Below are 25,334 nucleotides of genomic sequence, written 5' to 3' on the forward strand. Positions count from 1 at the left end.
TAGTTGCATAATTATTTAACTACTCATTGATCTTCACTCATATCTTTTTGGAGTAGTTTGTCGTTTGCTCTAGTGTTTCACTTATATCTTTTAGAGCACAATGGTGGTTTTATTTTGAAGAAATAGATGAACTCTCATGCTTCACTTATATTATTTTGAGAGTCTTAGACAGCATGGTAATTTGCTTAATCCTAATATGCTAGGTATTCAAGATTAGTAAAAACTTTCTTATGAGTGTTTTGAATACTAAGAGAAGTTTGATGCTTGATGACTGTTTTGAGATATGGAGATAGTGATATTAAAGTTGTGCTAGTTGAGTGGTTGTGAATTTGAGAAATACTTGTGTTGAAGTTTGCAAGTCCCGTAGCATGCACGTATGGTAAATGTTATGCAACAAATTTGAAACATGAGGTGTTCTTTGATTGTCCTCCTTATGAGTGGCGGTCGGGGACGAGCGATGGTCTTTTCCTACCAATCTATCCCCCTAGGAGCATACGCGTAGTGCTTGGTTTTTGATGACTTGTAGATTTTTGCAATAAGTATGTGAGTTCTTTATGACTAATGTTGAGTCCATGGATTATACGCACTCTCACCCTTCTATCATTGCTAGCCTCTTCGGTACCGTGCATTACCCTTTCTCACATTGAGAGTTGGTGCAAACTTCGCCGGTGCATCCAAACCCCGTGATATGATACGCTCTTTCACACATAAACCTCCTTATATCTTCCTCAAAACAGCCACCATACCTACCTATTATGACATTTCCATAGCCATTCCGAGATATATTGCCATGCAACTTTCCACCATTCCGTTTATCATGACATGTTCATCATTGTCATATTGCTTAGCATGATCATGTAGTTGACATAGTATTTGTGGCAAAGCCACCGTTCATAATTATTTCATATATGTCACTCTTGGTTCATTGCATATCCCGGTACACCGCCGGAGGCATTCATATAGAGTCATACTTTGTTCTAGTATCGAGTTGTAATCATTGAGTTGTAAATAAATAGAAGTGTGATGATCATCATTTTATAGAGCATTGTCCCAAGTGAGGAATAAAAAAAGAGAAAGGCCATAAAAAAGAGAAGGCCCAAAAAATGAGAGAAAAAGATAGAAGGGACAATGCTACTATCCTTTGCCACACTTGTGCTTCAAAGTAGCACCATAATCCTCATGATAGAGAGTCTCTTATTTTGTCACTTTCATATACTAGTGGGAATTTTTTATTATAGAACTTGGTTTGTATATTCCAACAATGGGCCTCCTCAAGTGCCCTAGGTCTTCGTGAGCAAGCAAGTTGGATGCACACCCACTTAGTTTCTTTTGTTGAGCTTTCATACATTTATAGCTCTAGTGCATCCGTTGCATGACAATCCCTACTCCTTTCATTGACATCAATTGATGGGCATCTCCCTAGCCCATTGATTAGCCGTGTCGATGTAAGACTTTCTCCTTTTTGTCTTCTCCACATAACCCCCTCATTATATTCTATTCCACTCATAGTGCTATGTCCATGGCTCGCGCTTATGTATTGCGTGAAGGTTTATAAGTTTGAGATTACTAAAGTATGAAACAACTGCTTGGCTTGTCATCGGGGTTGTGCATGATGAGATCATTCTTGTGTGACAAAAATGGAGCATGACTAAACTATATGATTTTATAGGGATGAACTTTCTTTGGCCATGTTATTTTGAGAGGACATAATTGCTTAGTTAGTATGCTTGAAGTATTATTATTTTTATGTCAATATGAACTTTTATCTTGAATCTTTTGGATCTGAATATTCATACCACAATTAAGAAGAATTACATTGAAATTATGCCAAGTAGCACTCCGCATCAAAAATTCCGTTTTTATCATTTACCTACTCGAGGACGAGCAGGAATTAAGCTTGGGATACTGATACGTCTCCAACGTATCTATAATTTTTGATTGCTCCATGCTATATTATCTTCTGTTTTGGACATTATTGGGCTTTATTATCCACTTTTATATTATTTTTTGGGACTAACCTATTGACCCAGAGCCCAATGCCAGTTCATGTTGTTTCCCTTGTTTCAGTGTTTCAAAGAAAAGGAATATCAAACGGAGTCAAAACGGAATGAAACCTTCTGGAGAAGTTATTTTTGGAAGGAAAGCTACCGATAGACTTGGAGTGCACGTCAGGAAAGAAACGAGGGAGCCACGAGGCAGGGGGGCGCGCCCACCCCCCTAGGGCGTGCCCTCCACCCTCGTGGGCCCCTCGTGGCTCCCCTGGCGTATTTCTTCCGCCTATATATATATACCCTAAAACTATCGGGGAGCACAATAGATCGGAAGTTTCGCTGCCAGAAGCCTCCGTAGCCACCGAAAGCCAATCTAGACCCGTTCTGGCACCCTGCCGGAGGGGGAATCCCTCTGGTGGCCATCTTCATCATCCCGGTGCTCTCCATGACGAGGAGGGAGTAGTTCTCCCTCGGGGCTGAGGGTATGTACCAGTAGCTATGTGTTTGATCTCTCTCTCTCTTTCGTGTTCTTGAGGTGATTCGATCTTGATGTATCGCGAGCTTTGCTATTATAGTTGGATCTTATGATGTTTCTCCCCCTCTACTCTCTTGTAATGGATTGAGTTTCCCCTTTGAAGTTATCTTAACGGATTGAGTCTTTAAAGATTTGAGAACACTTGATGTATGTCTCGCCGTGCGTATCTGTGGTGACAATGGGATATCACGTGATTCACTTGATGTATGTTTTGGTGATCAACTTGCGGGTTTTGCCCATGAACCTATGCATAGGAGTTGGCACACGTTTTCGTCGTGATTCTTCGGTAGAAACTTTGGGGCACTCTTTGAAGTTCTTTGTGTTGGTTGAATAGATGAATCTGAGATTGTGTGATGCATATCGTATAATCATACCCACGGATACTTGAGGTGACATTGGAGTATCTAGGTGACATTAGGGTTTTGGTTGATTTGTGTCTTAAGGTGTTATTCTAGTACGAACTCTATGGTTGTTTGTGACACTTATAGGAATAGCCCAACGGATTGATTGGAAAGAATACCTTTGAGGTGGTTTCTTACCCTACCATAATCTCTTCGTTTGTTCTCCACTATTAGTGACTTTGGAGTGACTCTTTGTTGCATGTTGAGGGATAGTTATGTGATCCAGTTATGTTATTATTGTTGAGGGAACTTGCACTAGTGAAAGTATGAACCCTAGGCCTTGTTTCAACGCATTGCAATACCATTTGTGCTCACTTTTATCACTAGTTAGCTTGCTGTTTTTATATTCTCATATTACAAAAACCATTATCTACTATCCATATTGCACTTGTATCACCATCTCTTCGCCGAACTAGTGCACTTATACAATTTACCATTGTATTGGGTGTGTTGGGGACACAAGAGACTCTTTGTTATTTGGTTGCAGGGTTGCTTGAGAGAGACCATCTTCATCCTACGCCTCCTACGGATTGATAAACCTTAGGTCATCCACTTGAGGGAAATTTGATACTGTCCTACAAACCTCTGCACTTGAAGGCCCAACAACGTCTACAAGAAGAAGATTGTGTAGTAGACATGGCCTAGGAGAAAAGGAGAAGATGAAGGAGGAGGCGTTCGTGACATGGAGTCCTAGGAGTAATTACGGTGCAGGTTCCCAGTTAGTCAAATCCATTGATTAGTCATTACAAGGAGAGTACTAACAAATTGGGGGCCCTGCCCATTTGGGGGCCCTGTGCAGCCGAACATGCTGCACAGGTGTATGGTACGGGCCTGAGAGGTATCACAAAATTGTAGTGCTTAAGTACATCTGAACTTGTGCCTGAGTGTTCATATACATAGTAGTAGTTAAGCACCTTTGAACTTTTGCCTGAATGCTCCTGTACATCAATATCCTCATGTAACTCTCATCCCCTATAAAAGATAAATAGATCAAGGCACTATGATTATAAAGTAGGCTTGGTGATTGGGAATTAGTACAAAAAATGGCCATGTATAACGAATAAAAATAGCAATATAAGCATGTGACATAAGCTCCAACAAATACGCAAATAACCCTCTCTCTTGTGAGATGAATCCTAGATTGCTTGAATGTTCATGTAGACAATTTGTATCATCAGTTTAACATAATAAAGAGAAATTCTTTGTTATCTGACAGAACAAATGATGTTCTGTCGGGTTTACAATTAAATTATGTTCAACACGATGTAGGTGAACCTGAGGACATAACCCACATTCAAATTATGCTCAACACGATGTAGGTATTAAGGAGTAGCCACACACAAAGAACCCCAACCATGTCAACTAAAGCAAGCATCCAATTACTTTGGTATTATTATTATTATTATTATTATTATTATTATTATTATTATTATTATTATTATTATTATTATTATTAATGCAAATGTTAATGCTTCCACAGAACAATTTTTTTTAAATCATCATAGGAACAACAATATCACATTGAAGGAAAGCAAGACAAAGAAAATCGACATTTGGGCATACATTAACTTGGCGTTGATATGATTTGTCACCATATCTTTGTCTACCACTTCAAAATGATCTGAAAGAGGTAAGTGAATATTAGATTGTGCGCAGGCAAGAAGAAAATTGTGATTTGGAAGATTGTTAGATATATGGGTCTTAATGAGAATGCAAGTTGTGAAAAAGAGGTGCCATCAAAGGAGGACTAGGAGTCACCATGGGAATGGGGGAGGAGGAGACGACATGGGAGGGGCAGAGAGGTTCTATGGGAGGTGGAGAAGAAGCACCATGGGTGGGACAGAGAGATGCCATGGGAGGTGGACAAGAGTCACCATGGGAGGGAGAGGAGATCAGCCACAAGAGGGTGATGGAAGCAACCATGGGAGGGGACAAGAAAATAGAGAAGGTGAGATGAGGAAGAGAGCTTGAGGCGATGAGTAAACTCACCTATGTCGCCACCGCCATGGGTTCGTGCTTACAGGGATGTGCGGTTGATCCCCTTTCTTTCCATCTTCCTCTCATTGACTCTAGAAGAACGAAGGAGAGAAAAGATTAGCGGCGGGTAATGGGCCCCCAACCCATGCTATTTTGATGGCCATCATCTGTAAAATCCATTGGCAATAAAAATGTAAAAAAACTAGAAAAATCAAAAGCTTCCCGCTTTACTATTGTTAGTATTGGTCCCAAAAACATAGGGCCCTATGTGGTTTGATAGCTTGCTGCCATCACCATAGTTTGTTCTAAAAGGTCACAATGATTTCAGAAAGGTCGCAATGATTTGGCCACAACATTGAATTTCAAGCAATGATGTTCAATCACATGCTCGCATATGTGGACATCACATGAGACGTCTCTGAAGGTGCTAACCTTGATTGGATTGTGCGGCGGGTAGTACATGCGACAATGGAAGCACAATGTCCATGATAAATTATTTCCCATATTCCACTGAAAGACATATAGAATCCAGTCTCCCCAACAACCGATTGTACTAATGGAAATCATGAGGTAGCGGTAACCATACACCATGATGTGTATATAGATGTATATTGAATTAAAATGGGTTTTGCCTTGTTTCTCCATTAGCACATCCAACGGATTCGATAAATTTAGTTATATAATGGGAGATGAACAAGATTTCTACGAAAAAATGCTCTCCATTAGATTATCAATAAAAATCATTTTGCTTCCATCTCTCATTCATTGTGCATATATACTCTAAAATATAATTCAAACATGTACAATCATGTACAACACAATTACACAATATTATAAATCCATAATTCTTGATTGTTGAATTTAAATTCAGATTTACTGCAACCATAGTTCAACCTAAATAGTACATTGATACATGCAATTTGCATCACAAATTCAGAAGATAAATTCTTAACTTACATGCTTATTTGATCACCATTGCATCATTTTACCTTGATTTTGTCTTATAATATAGAGAATTGCCAGAAGGATCATCGAATAGGCCATCAGAGGGGGCGGGGGATAAAAATTTCGCGAAGAAAATGAGTTTCCAAAAGCAGGGAAAATAAAATAAAAATGGGAGGAGGGGGTGGGGTGGATCAAGTGGAGCCATGGGTCAGAGTCAGGGGCATGGGAGGTTCTTGTTGGGCCCATGTGCCCTAACCCTTTGGGCGCCTGTACATGGTGCCTAGCCCCGTCAAACTCACCATGTGCCCTATCCGGTGCATATGCCCCTCTCCTGTGGAAAAAAGAAAACAAGTGATTTTTGGGGGATTTTTCTGCCATCGCTGCGGTGCGGAACCGTGCCGCTCCTCCCGGAGGGATGTTTTTGCTCAGATCTGCCCCTCCCGCCATGGGAGTTTGAAGCAATCGTCATCACTATAACCAGTGGATCAAGGGGAACATATTTATCCAATTCATCTTCACCATCTCCATCAACAACACCATCTCCTTACATTACATCAACTTTAATAAAAATATTGGATGCAGAAGCTCGGGGGGTAAATCCTTCCCTTCGAAGAAAAAACAAACCATGAAATGGAGTATGATAGATTAATGTGGGGATTTCAACAATATTCTATTTTCTAATTCTCCGTTCATTCCAGAATCGTGTTTTATAGTATTTGTTCCAACTCCATGTTCAACTCCCTCTTTTTCGGCTTTTTAAATTTGGAATACACCGAGGCGGCTAACGGCAGTTTGAAATTCAGCTCTGAAAGATCTCAGATTTGCCCTGACCAACCATAAGAAAGTTTATCAATTTACAGAGGAAAAAAGATTCTGATAAACTCTGGTGGGCGGGTTTGAGCATCAATCTGCCCCAGAGGAAGCAGAAAATTTCGAAAAACATTTGCACTTGAACATCAATCTGCCCGAGGAGGAAGCAGAAGGATGAACGCGTCTGTACTGCAAAATGATAAATCCTGTTGAAGTCCACGTTACGTTGCCGCGACCTCAGGATATACATGTGAGCAATTTCCAATCGGCGTCAATCTCTAGGAAGAAAAATGGAATCGCAATGAATGCCACGCTCCGTTGGGTTAACGATGTGCTCACTATTTTATTTCCAGATTTTTACCCGGTGAGAACCGGGCAGTAGGTTCAAGTGCAAGTCAACAACCATTTGCACACCCAACCCACAAGCTTAGAGCATCTCCAACAGAAGCGCTATATGAGCACCGCGCTGTAAAAAAACTGCTTTTAGCGCGCGTGGATCCGGTTTGAAATCTCCAGCAACCGCACAAAAAGCGCGCGCGCTATAATTAATGCAGCGCGCGCAGCATATTTAGTGCGCCCGGTCACGCGCGCTGCAAACTCTGGGCTGCTGCAGATGGGACCGCTTGATTGGGACCGTTGGACTCGCGCGCGCAGCATATTTTGCAGCGCTTGTTGGAGCAAACGTCTTATAGCGCCCTAAAAAATTTTACTTACGCGCTGTAAACTTGTTTTTTAGGCGCCGCGCATTGGGCGGCTGTTGGAGATGCCCTTAGGCTCCAGCGCAGCATAGGCTAATGCAAAACACTACACTCCACGAACACTGCTTCAAAAGCAAGAAAGCCAGCAGCTACACAGAGCAGAGAGCAGCGGCGGCCGGAGGTTGCGATGCGCGGCGGCGAGGGGAAGCCCGGCAGGAGCCCGAAGAGGCAGCTCAACGCCGGCTACGTCGTCGGCGGCCTCCTCATGCTCCTCACCTATCTCGTCGCTCAGCATTTCGCGGTCAGCTCCCCAAATGGTAAGCAATGAATCCTCCGCTTAACCTCACCAGTAATCACCATGCATGGGTCCCTGAAATCTTCTTGCTTATATTGATTGCAGTTGTCATCACGGAAGCACCACGGATCGTGGATGAAGTCAAAGCTCCCGCTAAATCAGGTGAATTGCTGCAGTTCATATTACGGTATAAAACTTCAGAGGTTAGTAAGCCCCTCGTCTAAACTTCTTACTTGCTTAATCTGCAGCAATTGTCAGTAAGGAAGTACCACAGATCGTGGATAATACCAAAGCTCCCGGCGAAACAGGTGATTTGCTATTGCATCTTGCAACCCCAGTCACAAGTCAGTAAGCCCATGGTCGATCTAAGCTTCTTGTTGTTACTTGCTTAATTTGCAGCAGTTGTCAGTGCCGAAGTACCACAGATCGTGGATAATATCAAAGCTCCCAGTGAAACAGGTGAACACCCATGTTTATTTTGACCGTACGTACATGGTTTCTTATTTGTTTCAGATTCAGAATCCAAGGCCATCGTAAATAAACAGTTAAAAAGAAAATGAGAATGCATTTACCGGATCGAAGTCAACATGTGGGGAAGAGTGAACCCTGTCTCCGATGTCACTTGATAGTATTATACACTATTTGATTCATCTGATCTTGATCATGACTAAGTAACCTGCAAAATTTTAGGTGTCTGGTGATTAAATATTTTGAGGCAGATTTGCCAGTTTTAATTAACTACGGTGAAATTTTCCATTTCCTTGGCGTGCGACAGAGAATGGCAAGGTGGTGTGTAACATGGAGGGCCGCTCCGACACCTGCGAAGTCGACGGCGACGTCCGCACCAACGGCACAGCCCTGTCGGTGACCCTCGTCCCGTCGGCGAGCTGGCCGGAGCGCCACGAGTGGACGATCAACCCGTACTCGCGCAGGTTCGCCACCCTCAGGAAGGTCACCGTGACGCAGCTGCAGGACCGGGCCGCCGCCCCGCCGTGCACGGTGACCCACGACATGCCGGCCGTCCTGTTCGGGATCGGCGGGTACGCGGCCAACTACTGGCACGCCTACGCCGACATCCTGGTGCCGCTGTTCGTCGCGTCGCGGCGGTACCACGGCGAGGTCACGTTCCTGGTCAGCAACATCCAGTTCAGGCCGCGGTGGCTGGTCCAGTACAGGGCCTTCCTGCAGGGGCTGTCCAAGTACGACCTCGTGGACATGGACGGCGACGCGCAGGTGCGGTGCTTCCCGCGCGTCACGGTGGGGCTCCGCCTCGACAAGGAGCTGAGCATCGTCCCCGAGCTGGTGCCGGGGGGCCGCCTCTCCATGGCCGACTTCACCGGGTTCCTGCGCGAGGCCTACGCGCTCCCACGCGGCGCGGCGGCCAGCCTGGCCCGGGAGCCCGACAAGAAGCCGCGGCTGCTGCTGATCCACCGGGGCCACTACCGCCGCATCCTGAACGAGCCGGAGGTGGCGCGGGCGGCGGAGGAGGCGGGGTTCGAGGCGGTGGTGACGGAGCTGCGGGGCGGGGGCGACACGCCGGAGGGGGAGGTGGAGCAGGCGCGGGTGGTGAACTCGTTCGACGTGGTGCTGGGCCTGCACGGCGCCGGGCTGACCAACGCCATGTTCCTGCCGCCCGGCGGCGTGCTGATCCAGGTGGTGCCGTACGGGAACATGGAGGACATCGCGCGGGCGGAGTTCAGCGAGCCCGCCACAGACATGGGGCTCAGGTACCTCGACTACAGCGTGAGCGCGGAGGAGAGCTCGCTGATGGAGACGCTGGGGCCGGAGCACCCGGCGGTCAAGGACCCCGCCTCCGTCCACCGCAGCGGCTGGGACAAGGTGTTCGAGCTGTACCTCGCCAAGCAGAACGTCCGCATCAACACCACCCGCTTCGCGCCGACGCTGGCGCTGGCGCTCGACCACCTGCGCCGGCAGTAGCCAGGGGCAGAGGACGCCGGAGGCGACGCCATTGGCATTTGCATATAGCACAATTTAACCGTTTTCTGTCATTCGGTGGTAAAGCGTTCGCTTGTACAAGGAGTAGTTCACATTCGTGTTCAGCTTTTTATTAGTGTCGATGGAGCATAAAGTTGCCTTTTCTTTTTGTCTATTGACTTTCTGGCGGCATGGCGAGGTGGTGATGCAATGTCACGTTAGATATAATTCTCTCCAGCCTCTCTCTACTTCGACGGTGTCAATTGAAACAGGAGTAAGTCGCAGAAAACCACCACTTTAAAAACTAGATTTACAGAAAACACTACGTTATAATTCTCTTGCAGAAAAACACTATATCTTGTGTAATTATTTTGTAAAAACCACTGATCGACGAATCTAACTGTGTTACATGAGATTATGATAGATGGACCCCTTTTTTGCCTACATGGCGTAATATTTTGTGTCAGATCAATTTTAATCTCAATTTACAAACTAGTCCATAGATTTTACACCGACACCCCTAAATCAAAAAGAAAAAAACAATCAGCTCCACAATGCATCCCCTTCTTCCCATCTCCTTCCTCCCTCCTCTCTCTTTTTCCCCAGACGGCAAGGGCCTACAGCCGCCCACCTCGCCCTTCAACCCCCCTGTCGACCAGCCTATGCCGCACAGGTGCACGGGCGCGAGCAACGGCGGTGGGCGGTGGCCACCGCAGACAGGCGCGAGCAGGGAGGTACACACGGGCGCGGGTAGTGAGGAAGCTGGGCGCGCACCGGAGCAAGCAGCGGCAACGGAGCTCCTGCACCCCCTTCATATTCCTGCCATGGCTGTCGTCCTCCTGAGCTCGAGATCGATCCAGGGAGACGGGGGAAGCAGTGCGGCGATGGCACGGGTGGAACAGGGTAACGGTGGCGTGGTTGGAAGTGCGGCGGGCGCGGGCGGAGCAGGGCCACGGTGGTAAGGCTAGCATGGCAGAGGCGCGACCGGGCAGAGGCGGGAGCGCGACCGGCCTGGCAAGGAGGTGAGCGCGGCCGGGCAGTGGCGCGCGCAGCCAGCCGGGCGTGAGCGGAGCGCGGCGGCGGCTGAATGTGGTCGCTGGGCAGGAGGAGGCTCTGGGCGGCACAGGGGAAAGTGTTGGGGGTGTTTTTGCTATTTTACCCATCTAGCATTGTCTTTGGTAAAACTTATGCCACCTCAGCGAAAAGTGGGACCCATTTATCATAAATGCACTTAAACTAGTTAGATCCGCCGATCAGTATTATTTGTAAAAAGATTAGACAAGACGTGGTGTTTTCTACCAAAGAATTGTAACATAGTATTTCTGCAAACTTACTCCTTAAGGTCTTGTTCGTTTAATCCTCCTCCCAAGGGGATTGTAGTGGATTGGAGAGGAATTTGGCTTGTAGGGGATCTAATCCCCCTCAATCCCTGCCAATCCCCCTCACAAACCACCTCAACCGAACAAGGCCTAAAGTGGTGGTTTCCTGCAGATCTATTGGCTCTAATTTTTTTTTAAACTATCTATTGGCTCTAGTTGGTTCTTAAGAGTTAGTGCGTCAATTGAGGAGGGCAGTTGACTGGTTCTTGGTGCAACGACTTCGGCCCTTGGATCAGCAATGAATGATTACAAGTCTGCGCTGCGTCGGGTGATGCTCCAATTGATATTTCCTCGATGATTTCTAGCTCTCGTTGCTGGCGGCAAGTGGGTTTTGTGGTCTCCAAAGCTTTATATGTAGAAGACGTCTGGAGGTGTTTATTATCGGTTCAGTGTCTCTTTTAAGCTCCGGCGGATGGTATACAATTAATGGAAAAAATGAACCAATACAATTTTTGATACAATTTTATTAGTTTATTAATTATTTTTCTTGGATGTTTTTTAACAACAGTAGTGTCCCCGGAGAGCATCAATGGTGCTAAAATGCCGTCAATCGAGTGAGACCGGAAGAGCACCCATGGAACCCCCTCCAAAATTGCAAAATATTTTTCCTATGTTCTTAACACTATCTATGTAACAAGTTAATGCTATTTTAAAACTATTTATTGAGAATATAATGATGTTTAGATCAAATTATACTAGTGTAGATTTTCACAAATTTTGAACTGTGGCACAACCAGCGCTGAGATTCTTGGTCCGCCACTACCATCTGCCGGTCTAGGTATGTGCACGTACGTAACGTCCATGTCTACTCACTCACGGGTGCATTGCTCTCGCCTGTAAAACGTACCAAACGTGTCATTGCGAAGCGCCTCCAAAAATTGGCCAGGCCCATGAGCACGTAAGCATCTGTCACACACTACACACATAAGCACGTGTCCCGTGTCTCAAAAAAAAAAGCGTCTAAAAAAACATAGGCATGTGTCCCTAAAAAAACACGCATAAGCACATACACAAGGTATTTTTTTTCACTTTCATTTTCTTTTCTTTTCTGAAATTTATGACAAATAGTTTAGGAAACTTTTAGAAGAATATTCATATGGTATCTAAAAAGTGGTTAAAAAATCTTATTGTATTTTTAAAAATTGTTTGTGTGATTAAAAAAAGTTTACCATGTATTAAAAAGATGTTCATGTATTTTTTAATAATGGCAATCATGTGTTAAAAAAAGTCTAGAAGATTAAACAAAGGTGTTTGTGGATCATGCTGTTGGTTCGGACTGGGAGTAGGATGATTAATATTAATAGCGAGGTGGGACCATATTTTAGGTTCTCTAGGGGAGTGCGAGAAGGGGGTCCTATTTCCCCTCTCCTCTTTAACCTCGTCGTTGATGCCTTGCCGGGCATCTTGGACAAAGCTAGGATGGCCGGTTACCTCTCGGGGGTTGTGGCCACTTAATCCCTGGAGGAGGGGTCACTCACCTACAATATGCGGATGATACAATGATTATGGTGGAGGGGGCGGACCTTGACATTAAGTTCCTTCTCCTTTGTTTTGAGGCCATGGCAGGCCTTAAGATTAACTTTGACAAAAGTGAGGTCATTGGTGTTAGGGTACTTTGCGGTTGAGCAACAGCGGATTGCGGATAACTTGAATTGCAAGTTGGTTGCCTTCCCCACATCATATTTGGGGATGTTGTTATCTGACTCGAGGATTATGATGGGTGAATTCGACCCGCTTGTGGGGTGGGTCGCATCACGGGCGGAACCTTAGTGTGGATGATCTACCTCAAAGGGCAGCTCTGTCCTTATTGGCTCCAACCTCTCTAGCCTCCCCATGCATATGATGGGGATGTATACCCTACCAAAGGGCGTTCATAGATCGTTTAATAGGGATCTAGCCAGATTCTTCTGGCAGGTGGTGGACGGTCGCCCGAAATACCATAGGGACAATTGCATTTTTGCCCCTAGTTGGTTCCTACCCATGGGTTTTGCCCTTACTTTTCGAGCTTACTCAGTTTTGCCCTTACTTTTTTCGTCGAGGTCCCTCGAATGCCCTTTGACCGTTTGACCAAAACTTTGAAAATTCATAACTAATTCATACGAACTCAGAAAAATGCAAATAAGATATCAAAATGTTCAGATAAACATTACCTTTATGTGCATATCATTTGCATTCAAGACAAAAGCACCCTTTAAACTACCTAAGGTAATTAATGTTATTAACAGTATTAAAAATAAAAAGGTATAAACAATAATTTTTTCATGAATAAAAATTACAAGCAAATGTAGGTGATGTTTCCTAAACATGGTGATATCTTATTTGCATTTTTCTGAGTTCGTATCGATTTGTTATGAAGTTTCCAAATAATGGTCAAAGTCATTACAACATTCATAACAAGATGATACGAACTCAGAAAAATGCAAATAAGATATCTGGATGTTTAGAAAAAATCACCTACATTTGCATGTAATTTTTATCCATGAAAAAAATATTGTTTATACCTTTTTATTTTCAATAATGTTAATAACATTAATTACCTCAGGTAGTTTAAAGGGTGCTTTTGTCCTGAATGCAAATGATATGCACATAAAGGTAATATTTATCTGAACATTTTGATATCTTATTTGCATTTTTCTGAGTTCATATGAATTAGTTATGAATTTTTAAAGTTTTGGTCAAACGGTCAAAGGGCATTCGAGGGACCTCGACTGAAAAAGTAAGGGCAAAACTGAGCAAGCTCGAAAAGTAAGGGCAAAACCCATGGGTGGGAACCAATTAGGGGTAAAAATGCAATTGTCCCAATACCATATGGTCAAGTGGGCAGACATTTGTATGCCTAAGGATCGTGGTGGATTAGGTATCATGGCCTCCAGCTGCAAGAACATAGCCCTCATGCTACAGTGTGTCTGGCGGGTCATGCGAGGGGAGGGTGGGGGGTCTGTGGCTGCAGCTTCTTCAGGCTAAGTACCTAAGGGGCGAGCCCCTCCTTGCATGCTCATGCTCGGGAGGCTCCCAATTCTAGAAGTCCATTCAACGAATCAAGCAGGATATGCCTCGGGGTCTCCTTGTCTGTCGGAAATGGAGAATGAACCCTATTCTGGCTTGATCCTTGGGTTGGTGGCGTGCCACTTCGAGTGGGCTTCACTAGCATTGTTTTCTATTTGCGTTGATCCATTGCTCTTGGTCTCCGTGGCCGCCAAGAATGGGCATTTAAACATCTTGTTCCGACGCACTTTCGGGCAGGCGGAATCTTTAGACTGGGCTAGATTACGGGCAACCCTCCCACTGGTGCTACCAGATTATCCAGACACGGTTTCCTGCAGTATTTCACCTTGGGGTGTGTTCTCTGTTAGCTCGGCATACCAGACATTATGTCATACTCCCATCATTCCGTGGATCGCACCTCTATGGAAGGCCCTGTTGCCCCTGAAGATCAAGATCTTTGTGTGGCAATTGCTGCGAGACCACCTACCCTCTGAGACGGAGGAGCTTAAGCGGTACGGGCCGATTAATGGCTTGTGCCCCCTATGTGATGTCCCAGAGACCGGGTCCCACATTTTATTCTCTTGCACTGTCGTGCATGCCCTCTGGAGTTTCCCGCGCGAGGTGTCGGGGCCTGATTGGGAGTCCCTAGACCTTGCAGGGTTCCTAGAAGCCAGGGCTAACCAGACCGGGCGGCAACACTGCCTATTCTGGCTTATATTGGTGGTGATGTCATGGACTTTATGGACGACGCATAATAAAATGGTGATTGAGAAGGTCATTCCTGTTGGGGAACGTTGCAGAAAACAAAAATTTTCCTACGGTTTCACCAAGATCCATCTAGGAGTTCATCTAGCAATGAGTGATTAGATGCATCTACGTACCTTGTAGATCGCGAGCGGAAGCGTTCAAAGAACGGGGATGAGGGAGTCGTACTCGACGTGATTCGAATCACCGAAGATCCTAGCACCGAACGGACGGCACCTCCGCGTTCAACACACGTACGGAACAACCACGTCTCCTCCTTCTTGATCCAGCAAGGGGAAAGGAGAGGTTGAGGGAGATGGCTCCAGCAGCAGCACGACGGCGTGGTGGTGATGGAGCTGCAGTACTCCGACAGGGCTTCGCCAAGCACTATGGAGGAGGAGGAGGTGTTGGAGAGGGAGAGGGAGAGGGAGGCACCAAAGATCAAGGTTAGAAGTCCTCCATCTCCCCCACTATATATAGGAGGGCCAAGGGGGGGGGGGCGCCGGCCCTAGGAGATCTAATCTCCTAGGGGGGTGCGGCCAAGGGGAGGAATCCCTCCTCCCCAAGGCACCTAGGAGGTGCCTTCCCCTCCTTGGACTCTTCCTCCTTGAAACCCTAGGCGCATGGGCCTCTTGGGGCTGGTGCCCTTGGCCCATGTAGGCCAAGGCGCACCCCCTACAGCCCATGTGCCCCCCCGGGACAGGTGGCCCCACCCGGTGGACCCCCGGGACCCTTCCGGTGGTCCCGGTACAATACCGGTGACCCCGAAACTTGTCCCGATGCCCGAAATAGCACTTCCTATATATAATTCTTTACCTCCGGACCATTCCGGAACTCCCCGTGACGTCCGGGATCTCATCCGGGACTCCGAACAACATTCAGGTTACTGCATATACATATCCCTACAACCCTAGTGTCATCGAACCTTAAGTGTGTAGACCCTACGGGTTCGGGAGACATGTAGACATGACCGAGATCGCTCTCCGGTCAATAACCAACAGCGGGATCTGGATACCCATGTTGGCTCCCACATGCTCCTCGATGATCTCATCGGATGAACCACGATGTCGAGGATTCAAGCAACCTTGTATACAATTCCCTTTGTCAATCGATATGTTACTTGCCCGAGATCCGATCGTCGGTATCCCAATACCTCGTTCAATCTCGTTACCGGCAAGTCACTTTACTCGTACCATAATGCATGATCCCGTGACCAGACACTTGGTCACTTTGAGCTCATTATGATGATGCATTACCGAGTGGGCCCAGTGATACCTCTCCGTCATATGGAGTGACAAATCCCAGTCTTGATCCGTGTCAACCCAACAGACACTTTCGGAGATACCTGTAGTATACCTTTATAGTCACCCAGTTACGTTGTGACGTTTGGCATACCCAAAGCACTCCTACGGTATCCGGGAGTTACACGATCTCATGGTCTAAGGAAAAGATACTTGACATTGGAAGACTCTAGCAAACGAACTATACGATCTTATGCTATGTTTAGGATTGGGTCTTGTCCATCACATCATTCTCCTAATGATGTGATCTCGTTATCAATGACATCTAATGTCCATAGTCAGGAAACCATGACTATCTGTTGATCAATGAGCTAGTCAACTAGAGGCTTACTAGGGACATGTTGGTGTCTATTATTCACACATGTATTACGATTTCCAGATAACACAATTATAGCATGAATAAAGACAATTATCATGAACAAGGAAATATAATAATAATGCTTTTATTATTGCCTCTAGGGCATATTTCCAACAGTCTCCCACTTGCACTAGAGTCAATAATCTAGTTACATTGTGATGAATCGAACACCCATGGAATTCTGGTGTTGATCATGTTTTGCTCTAGGGAGAGGTTTAGTCAACGGATCTGCTACATTCAGGTCCGTGTGTACTTTACAAATATCTATGTCTCCATCTTGAACATTTTCACGAATGAAGTTGAAGCGACGCTTGATGTGCCTTGTCTTCTTGTGAAACCTGGGCTCCTTGGCAAGTGCAATAGCTCCAGTGTTGTCACAGAAGAGCTTGATCGGCCCCGACGCATTGGGTATGACTCCTAGGTCGGTGATGAACTCCTTCACCCAAATTGCTTCATGCGCTGCCTCCGAGGCTGCCATGTACTCCGCTTCACATGTAGATCCCGCCACGACGCTCTGCTTGCAACTGCACCAGCTTACTGCCCCACCATTCAAAATATACACGTATCCGGTTTGTGACTTAGAGTCATCCAGATCTGTGTCGAAGCTAGTGTCGACGTAACCCTTTACGACGAGCTCTTCGTCACCTCATAGACGAGAAACATTTCCTTAGGACTTTTCAGGTACTTCAGGATATTCTTGACCGCTGTCCAGTGTTCCTTGCCGGGATTACTTTAGTACCTTCCTACCAAACTTACGGCAAGGTTTACATCAGGTCTGGTACACAACATGGCATACATAATAGAACCTATGGCTGAGGCATAGGGGATGACACTCATTTCTTCTATATCTTCTGCCGTGGTCGGACATTGAGCTGAGCTCAATTTCACACCTTGCAATACAGGTAAGAACCCCTTCTTAGACTGATCCATATTGAACTTCTTCAATATCTTATCAAGGTATGTGCTTTGTGAAAGACCTATGAGGCGTCTTGATCTATCTCTGTAGATCTTGATGCCTAATATATAAGCAGCTTCTCCAAGGTCCTTCATTGAAAAACTTTTATTCAAGTAGGCCTTAATGCTGTCCAAGAGTTCTATATCATTTCCCATCAAAAGTATGTCATCTACATATAATATGAGAAATGCTACAGAGCTCCCACTCACTTTCTTGTAAACGCAGGCTTCTCCATAAGTCTGCGTAAACCCAAACGCTTTGATCATCTCATCAAAGCGAATGTTCCAACTCCGAGATGTTTGCACCAGCCCATAAATCGAGTGTTGGAGCTTGCACACCTTGTTAGCATTCTTAGGATCGACAAAACCTTCCGGCTGCATCATATACAATTCTTTCTTAAAAAAACCATTAAGGAATGCCGTTTTGACGTCCATTTGCCATATTTCATAATCATAGAATGCGGCAATTGCTAACATGATTCGGACGGACTTCAGCTTCGCTACCGGTGAGAAAGTCTCATCGTAGTCAACCCCTTGAACTTGTCGATAACCCTTAGCGACAAGCCGAGCTTTATAGATGGTCACATTACCATCCGCGTCTGTCTTCTTCTTAAAGATCCATTTATTTTCTATGGCTCGCCGCTCAATAGGCAAGTCAGTCAAAGTCCATACTTCATTTTCATACATGGATCCTATCTCGGATTTCATGGCTTCCAGCCATTTGTCAGAATCCGGGCCCGCCATCGCTTCTTCATAGTTCGAAGGTTCACCGTTGTCCAACAACATGATTTCCAAGACAGGGTTGCCGTACCACTCTGGTGCGGAACGTGTCCTTGTGGACCTACGAATTTCAGTAGGAGCTTGATCAGAAGTATCTTGATCATCATCATTAACTTCCTCTCTAGTCGGTGCAGGCACCTCAGGAACATTTTCTTGAGTTGCGCCATTTTCTGGTTCAAGAGGTAATACTTCATCAAGTTCTACTTTCCTCTCACTTACTTCTTTCGAGAGAAACTCTTTCTCTAGAAAGGACCCATTCTTGGCAACAAAGATCTTGCCTTCGGATCTGAGGTAGAAGGTATACCCAGTAGTTTCTTTAGGGTATCCTATGAAGACGCATTTTTCCGACTTGGGTTCGAGCTTTTCAGGTTGAAGTTTCCTGACATAAGCATCGCATCCCCAAACCTTTAGAAACGACAGCTTAGGTTTCTTCCCAAACCATAATTCAAACGGTGTCGTCTCAACGGATTTCGACGGAGCCCTATTTAAAGTGAATGCGGCAGTCTCTAAAGCATACCCCCAAAAGGATAACGGTAAATCGGCAAGAGACATCATAGATCGCACCATATCTAATAGAGTGAGATTACGACGTTCGGACACACCATTACGCTGAGGTGTTCCAGGCGGCGTGAGCTGTGAAACTATTCCACATTTTCTTAAGTGCGTGCCAAACTCGTGACTCAAGTATTCTCCTCCACGATCTGATCGTAGGAACTTGATTTTTCTGTCACATTGATTCTCAACCTCACTCTGAAATTCCTTGAACTTTTCAAAGGTCTCAGACTTGTGTTTCATTAAGTAGACATACCCATATCTACTCAAGTCATTAGTGAGGGTGAGAACATAACGATAGCCACCGCGAGCCTCAACACTCATTGGACCGCACACATCAGTATGTATGATTTCCAATAAGTTGGTTGCTCGCTCCATTGTTCCTGAGAACGGAGTCTTGGTCATTTTACCCATGAGGCATGGTTCGCACGTGTCAAATGATTCGTAATCAAGAGACTCTAAAAGTCCATCAGCATGGAGCTTTTTCATGCGTTTGACACCTATGTGACCAAGGCGGAAGTGCCACAAGTATGTGGGACTATCATTATCAATCTTACATCTTTTGGTACTCACACTATGAACATGTGTAGCATTACACTCGAGATTCATTAAGAATAAACCATTCACCATCGGAGCATGACCATAAAACATATCTCTCATATAAATAGAACAACCATTATTCTCGGATTTAAATGAGTAGCCATCTCGAATTAAACGAGATCCTGATACAATGTTCATGCTCAAACTTGGCACTAAATAACAATTATTGAGGTTCAAAACTAATCCCGTAGGTAAATGTAGAGGTAGCGTGCCGACGGCGATCACATCGACCTCGGAACCATTCCCGACGCGCATCGTCACCTCATCCTTCGCCAGTCTCCGCTTATTCCGCAGCTCCTGCTTTGAGTTACAAATGTGAGCAGCTGCACCGGTATCAAATACCCAGGAGCTACTACGAGTACTGGTAAGGTACACATCAATTACATGTATATCACATATACCTTTTGTTTTGCCGGCCTTCTTGTCCGCTAAGTATTTGGGGCAGTTCCGCTTCCAGTGACCACTTTCCTTGCAATAAAAGCACTCAGTCTCGGGCTTGGGTCCATTCTTTGGCTTCTTCCCGGCAGCTTGCTTGCCGGGCGCGGCAACTCCCTTGCCGTCTTTCTTGAAGGCTTTCTTACCATTTCCCTTCTTGAACTTAGTGGTTTTATTCACCATCAACACTTGATGTTCCTTTTTGACTTCTACCTCTGCTGATTTCAGCATTGCAAATACTTCAGGAATGGTCTTTTCCATCCCCTGCATATTGAAGTTCATCACAAAGCTCTTGTAGCTCGGTGGAAGCGACTGAAGGATTCTGTCAATGACCGCGTCATCCGGGAGATTAACTCCCAGCTGAGTCAAGCGGTTATGTAACCCAGACATTGTGAGTATGTGCTCACTGACAGAACTATTTTCCTCCATCTTACAGCTGAAGAATTTATCAGAGACTTCATATCTCTCGACCCGGGCATGAGCTTGGAAAACCATTTTCAGCTCTTCGAACATCTCATATGCTCCGTGTCTCTCAAAATGCTTTTGGAGCCCCGGCTCTAAGCTGTAAAGCATGCCGCACTGAATGAGGGAGTAGTCATCGGTACGTGCCTGCCAAGCGTTCATAACGTCTTGTTCTGCAGGGAGAACAGGTGCATCACCTAGCGGTGCTTGTAGGACATAATCTTTCTTGGCAGCTATGAGGATGATCCTCAGGTTCCGGACCCAGTCCATATAGTTGCTGCCATCGTCTTTTAGCTTGGTTTTCTCTAGGAACGCGTTGAAGTTGAGGACTACATTGGCCATTTGATCTACAAGACATATTGTAAAATATTTAGACTAAGTTCATGATAATTAAGTTTATCTAATCAAATTATTCAATGAACTCCCACTTAGATAGACATCCCTCTTCTAGTCATCTAAGTATAACATGATCCGAGTTAACTAGGCCGTGTCCGATCATCACGTGAGACGGACTAGTCAACGTCGGTGAACATCTTCATGTTGATCGTATCTTCTATACGACTCATGCTCGACCTTTCGGTCTTCTGTGTTCCGAGGCCATGTCTGTACACATGCTAGGCTCGTCAAGTCAACCTAAGTGTTTGCATGTGTAAATCTGTCGTACACCCGTTGTATGTGAACGTTAGAATCTATCACACCCGATCATCACGTGGTGCTTCGAAACAACGAACTGTCGCAACGGTGCACAGTTAGGGGGAACACTTTCTTGAAATTATTATGAGGGATCATCTTATTTACTACCGTCGTACTAAGCAAACAAGATGAAAAACATGATAAACATCACATGCAATCAAATAATAATAGTGACATGATATGGCCAATATCACATAGCTCCTTTGATCTCCATCTTGGGGCTCCATGATCATCTTGTCACCGGCATGACACCATGATCTCCATCATCATGATCTCCATCATTGTGTCTCCATGAAGTTGCTCGCCAACTATTACTTCTACTACTATGGCTAACGCGTTTAGCAATAAAGTAAAGTAATTTACATGTCGTTTCTCAATGACACGCAGGTCATACAAAAAATAAAGACAACTCCTATGGCTCCTGCCGGTTGTCATACTCATCGACATGCAAGTCGTGATTCCTATTACAATAGCATGAACATCTCATACATCACATATAGATCATTCATCATTCATCACAACTTTGGCCATATCATATCACAAAGCACTTGCTGCAAAAACAAGTTAGACGTCCTCTAATTGTTGTTGCAAGTTTTACGTGGCTGAAGTAGGGTTCTAGCAAGAACGTTTTCTTACCTACGTGAAAGCCACAATGTGATTTGTCAACTTCTATTTACCCTTCATAAGGACCCTTTTCATCGAATCCGCTCCAACTAAAGTAGGAGAGACAGACACCCGCCAGCCACCGTATGCAACTTGTGCATGTTAGTCGGTGGAACCGGTCTCACGTAAGCGTACGTGTAAGGTTGGTCCGGGCCGCTTCATCCCACAATACCGTTGAAGTAAGATAAGACTAGTAGTGGCAAGAAAGTTGACAACATCAACGCCCACAACAAATTGTGTTCTACTCGTGCAAGAGAACTACGCATAGACCTAGCTCATGATGCCACTGTTGGGGAACGTTGCAGAAAACAAAAAATTTCCTACGGTTTCACCAAGATCCATCTAGGAGTTCATCTAGCAACAGTGATTAGATGCATCTACGTACCTTGTAGATCGCGAGCGGAAGCGTTCAAAGAACGGGGATGAGGGAGTCGTACTCGACGTAATTCGAATCACCGAAGATCCTAGCACCGAACGGACGGCACCTCCGCGTTCAACACACGTACGGAACAGCCACGTCTCCTCCTTCTTGATCCAGCAAGGGGAAAGGAGAGGTTGAGGGAGATGGCTCCAGCAGCAGCATGACGGCGTGGTGGTGATGGAGCTGCAGTACTCCGGCAGGGCTTCGCCAAGCACTATGGAGGAGGAGGAGGTGTTGGAGAGGGAGAGGGAGGCACCAAAGATCAAGGTTAGAAGTCCTCCATCTCCCCCACTATATATAGGAGGGCCAAGGGGGGGGGGCGCCGGCCCTAGGAGATCTAATCTCCTAGGGGGGTGCGGCCAAGGGGAGGAATCCCTCCTCCCCAAGGCACCTAGGAGGTGCCTTCCCCTCCTAGGACTCTTCCTCCTTGAAACCCTAGGCGCATGGGCCTCTTGGGGCTGGTTCCCTTGGCCCATGTAGGCCAAGGCACACCCCGTACAGCCCATGTGGCCCCCCGGGACAGGTGGCCCCACCCGGTGGACCCCCGGGACCCTTCCGGTGGTCCCGGTACAATACCTGTGACCCCGAAACTTGTCCCGATGGCCGAAATAGCACTTCCTATATATAATTCTTTACCTCTGGACCATTCCAGAACTCCTCGTGACGTCCGGGATCTCATCCGGGACTCCGAACAACATTCGGGTTACTGCATATACATATCCCTACAACCCTAGCGTCACCGAACCTTAAGTGTGTAGACCCTACGGGTTCGGGAGACATGTAGACATGACCGAGATCGCTCTCCGGTCAATAACCAACAGCGGGATCTGGATACCCATGTTGGCTCCCACATGCTCCTCGATGATCTCATCGGATGAACCACGATGTCGAGGATTCAAGCAACCCCGTATACAATTCCCTTTGTCAATCGGTATGTTACTTGCCCGAGATCCGATCGTCGGTATCCCAATACCTCGTTCAATCTCGTTACCGGCAAGTCACTTTACTCGTACCATAATGCATGATCCCGTGACCAGACACTTGGTCACTTTGAGCTCATTATGATGATGCATTACCGAGTGGGCCCAGTGATACCTCTCCGTCATATGGAGTGACAAATCCCAGTCTTGATCCGTGTCAACCCAACAGACACTTTCGGAGATACCCATAGTATACCTTTATAGTCACCCAGTTACGTTGTGACGTTTGGCATACCCAAAGCACTCCTACGGTATCCGGGAGTTACACAATCTCATGGTCTAAGGAAAAGATACTTGACATTGGAAGACTCTAGCAAACGAACTATACGATCTTATGCTATGTTTAGGATTGGGTCTTGTCCATCACATCATTCTCCTAATGATGTGATCTCGTTATCAATGACATCTAATGTCCATAGTCAGGAAACCATGACTATCTGTTAATCAACGAGCTAGTCAACTAGAGGCTTACTAGGGACATGTTGGTGTCTATTATTCACACATGTATTACGATTTCCGGATAACACAATTATAGCATGAATAAAGACAATTATCATGAACAAGGAAATATAATAATAATGCTTTTATTATTGCCTCTAGGGCATATTTCCAACAATTCCGCGGCAGGCCTTTGACTCGTTCTTCAAATTCCTTACTTTCCTGCAGCACTCGCACCCGCTAGCTAGACAACGGGGCCATGATCGTTTTGGGCTCATGTTGCATGCGCTTCTGGCTACCACGCGTTGTCTCTCCTCTTCGTAGTGGCGTTGTGCCTACAGCCACTAGGTGGCCTTTTTTCCTTGTGATTATGTTGTTACCCTAGCGTATTAAATGATTGTCCATCTCAATCTGGTTGTATAGATATTTGCTTTATTTACAAAGCGGGGCGAAAACCTATTTGGAGAGAGAATGTATTGAAAAAAGTTCATGGTATACCCAAAAAAACTCATTGTGTTTAAAAATAATAATCACATGTTTGAAAATGTTCAAAACATTTAGAGAACAAAATATTCACAAGTTTAGAAAGTCTTCATGGAAATATAAAAAAATCATGTAATTTGCAAAAAAAGTATATTTGAAAAATGTTTGCATGTTGGAAAATATGTTCCATAGCATTTTTAAAAAAATCATGGAATTTTATTAAAATGTTCTAACAATTAACAAAATATTTACAAGTTTTTTAACAGTGTCCATGACATTTTAATACATTATTCAAACATGTATTCAAAAATATTCTCTATGTGTTGAAAAGTATTCAATGTGCATTTATGAATGTTAAATGTGTGTTCAGATAAATGTTCAATATATATTTACTAAGTGTTTAATGTGTATGTAAAAAATATTTAACATCTATTCGAAAAATGTCCACATTGTATTTGAAAAAAGTCAACATGTATTTGAAAAATGAAGAAAAACAAACAGAAAAATGGAAACCCCTAAAGCAAAATGATAGAGAAACATAGAAGAAACAAAAAAGAGAGCGCGGAAGCTTTGAGAACTGCTCCTTATCGATCCATAGAAGCTTTTGAAAACAACTGCGAGGAAACCATATAAGAATGCACGTTACTGGGGCAATACACTAACGAAAGCCCCAAAGACCAGACTTTTTTTTAGGCTGCCCCCAAAGACCAGACGAGCAAACATCTTCGGAATAAGCGAGATATAGCTTTTGCACCCACTGACAGCAGCAAGCGCGATGGAGCTATATGTCGCTTACTGCAATGAGAAAGAAGGGGTCGCCTCCGTCGCCCACACGTTTTTGCTCTCAGTTGGTATGTTGACTGCATTTTCTTCAGTTTTCTGTGGGTCTTTTTTTTTCTCGGTTTCTTCTTTCTGATTTTGTTTTCATTTTTCTCTTGTTTCTTTCTCTTGTTTCTTTGGTTTTCTTTGCTTTCTTCTGTTTTCATTGTTTCTTCTTCTTTGTATTCAACACATGTCTACATTTTTCATATGTGTTGTACATTTTTTTAACATGGCATGGACATTTTTGTTTTACTCATTTAACATTTATCAAATACATGATTAAATATTCTGCAAAATATATATTTTCATGTCTACTTTTGTCATACTCATTGTACTTTTTTCCTTATACATCTAATATATATATATATATGTATATATATATATATATATATATATATATATTTAACATTTGTTATATAAGTTTAAAACTTCAAATACATGATTTAATATTTTCTTATGTACTTGGTTTGAATATGTTTTCGAATAGGTATTAAGCATCTTTCAAATACAAGTTGATTTTTTTGTTGTATGATTCACAAAATATTTTTTGAACTATGCGAACATTTTTTTACATAGGGTAAACATTTTCTGTAAAATGTCACAAACATTTTGTATGTAACATGTGAACATTTTTTTCTTCTAAATGTAACACACATTTTATTTGAATGGTATGAATCACTTTTTTGAAGTAAAAAAT

General features: G+C 44.6%; 1 protein-coding gene across 2 annotated transcripts; it reads left to right on the top strand.

Moving 5' to 3' along the window:
• Positions 1–7,429: 7,429 nt before the first annotated feature.
• Positions 7,430–9,696, top strand: LOC119351937 (beta-1,2-xylosyltransferase XYXT1-like). Of its 2 annotated transcripts, none has more exons than XM_037618705.1 (5): positions 7,430–7,674; positions 7,758–7,814; positions 7,901–7,960; positions 8,052–8,111; positions 8,428–9,696. In XM_037618705.1, the coding sequence occupies exons 1-5, from the start codon at positions 7,545–7,547 to the stop codon at positions 9,588–9,590; spliced, it is 1,470 nt and encodes a 489-aa protein (XP_037474602.1). In that variant the 5' UTR covers positions 7,430–7,544; the 3' UTR covers positions 9,591–9,696. The 2 variants fall into 2 exon arrangements, with proteins under 2 accessions (XP_037474602.1, XP_037474603.1); XM_037618706.1 differs by having other exon boundaries at positions 8,055–8,111.
• Positions 9,697–25,334: the final 15,638 nt, after the last annotated feature.

Source organism: Triticum dicoccoides, chromosome 2A (assembly GCF_002162155.2).
Source record: "Triticum dicoccoides isolate Atlit2015 ecotype Zavitan chromosome 2A, WEW_v2.0, whole genome shotgun sequence".
Taxonomy (NCBI): domain Eukaryota; kingdom Viridiplantae; phylum Streptophyta; class Magnoliopsida; order Poales; family Poaceae; genus Triticum; species Triticum dicoccoides.

Coding starts and splice junctions, on each gene's coding strand:
- LOC119351937 (XM_037618705.1), top strand. CDS start 7,545: ATGCGCGGCGGCGAGGGGAAGCCCGGCAGGAGCCCGAAGAGGCAGCTC. Junction 7,961..8,051: donor CAAAGCTCCCGGCGAAACAG/GTGATTTGCTAT, acceptor CTTAATTTGCAG/CAGTTGTCAGTGCCGAAGTA. Junction 8,112..8,427: donor CAAAGCTCCCAGTGAAACAG/GTGAACACCCAT, acceptor GGCGTGCGACAG/AGAATGGCAAGGTGGTGTGT.